General features: G+C 48.4%; 1 protein-coding gene across 1 annotated transcript in view; it reads left to right on the top strand.

The window, feature by feature from the left end:
* Positions 1-865, top strand: part of LOC102675039 (mushroom body large-type Kenyon cell-specific protein 1-like) — a gene marked incomplete at its 5' end in the record, with an annotated part of 10,899 nt that overhangs the window by 4,553 nt on the left and 5,481 nt on the right. The window contains 2 exon segments of the mRNA XM_031509880.1: positions 807-862; position 865. The exon segment at position 865 is cut by the window's right edge and continues 286 nt beyond it. Coding sequence (XP_031365740.1) covers positions 807-862; position 865 — 57 coding nt within the window.

Consider the following 865-nt stretch of genomic DNA (forward strand, 5'->3'; position numbering starts at 1 on the left):
CGATAAGGAAGCGAGAAACGTGAATACCATCGTACGATCGACGAGAGAGGGAATAACACGAGCCACTCGAAACTCGATGTTCAAGAAAGCGGGGGAAAATGATCATACAAGTCATATTTTCAGTTAAACGTTTCGATTGCGCAATGCTTGGTAAACGAGCTTTCCCACCCGTCTAATTTCGTATATACCTAGAACTCGCTGGGACGAGAGGCGATAGGTCAAAGATCAAAGTGTTAACGAGACACAGAGGTTGGATCGATTCGTTTCTCGCGCGGGACACGTGGCCACGGCACACCGGCCACGTGGTTGCCGAGCGGAAAACCGTGGCTCGGATTGGCCGATGAACCACTTCTGCACGTGATGCGAAAATCAGCAATCCTATAACCTGATAATAAAAAGGTGGCCGTGCTCGCCTTGAGAGTTCGGCCTCGAATCAAAAAGTTGGTCGCGTGCGCCGTATAAAAAGAAATCTCGTTTGAATAGATAATATTTCGTCCATCCGTTTATTTCCGAATTCAGCTAGATTTAACCCCTTGACACTTGAACGACGAGTCTGATATTAATTTAACGTGAAAATGTACGTTGTATAAATGATGACCGGTTATATTCGTCTATAAGCAGAGACGAATAATAAAGTAAAGTTGAGCGCTCAGCGGTCAGAATCTGAGATCGAGAAAATTGGGGGAAAACCCATCGGAGACGCATCGCGATTGACAAGGATTCGGGGTGAAAGAAGAGGGGTCTCGGTCGGTGCACGAGGAGGAGGGCGACACGAAATGGTAATGCGAATTTTGGTAACGTTTCAGTTCCGGTTATCGGCCGAAACCACGTATGACCGGGCCGGTGGCGGCCGTGGCGGCGGCGG

Source organism: Apis dorsata, unplaced genomic scaffold, assembly GCF_000469605.1.
Source record: "Apis dorsata unplaced genomic scaffold, Apis dorsata 1.3 scaffold_191, whole genome shotgun sequence".
In the NCBI taxonomy this organism is placed as follows: domain Eukaryota; kingdom Metazoa; phylum Arthropoda; class Insecta; order Hymenoptera; family Apidae; genus Apis; species Apis dorsata.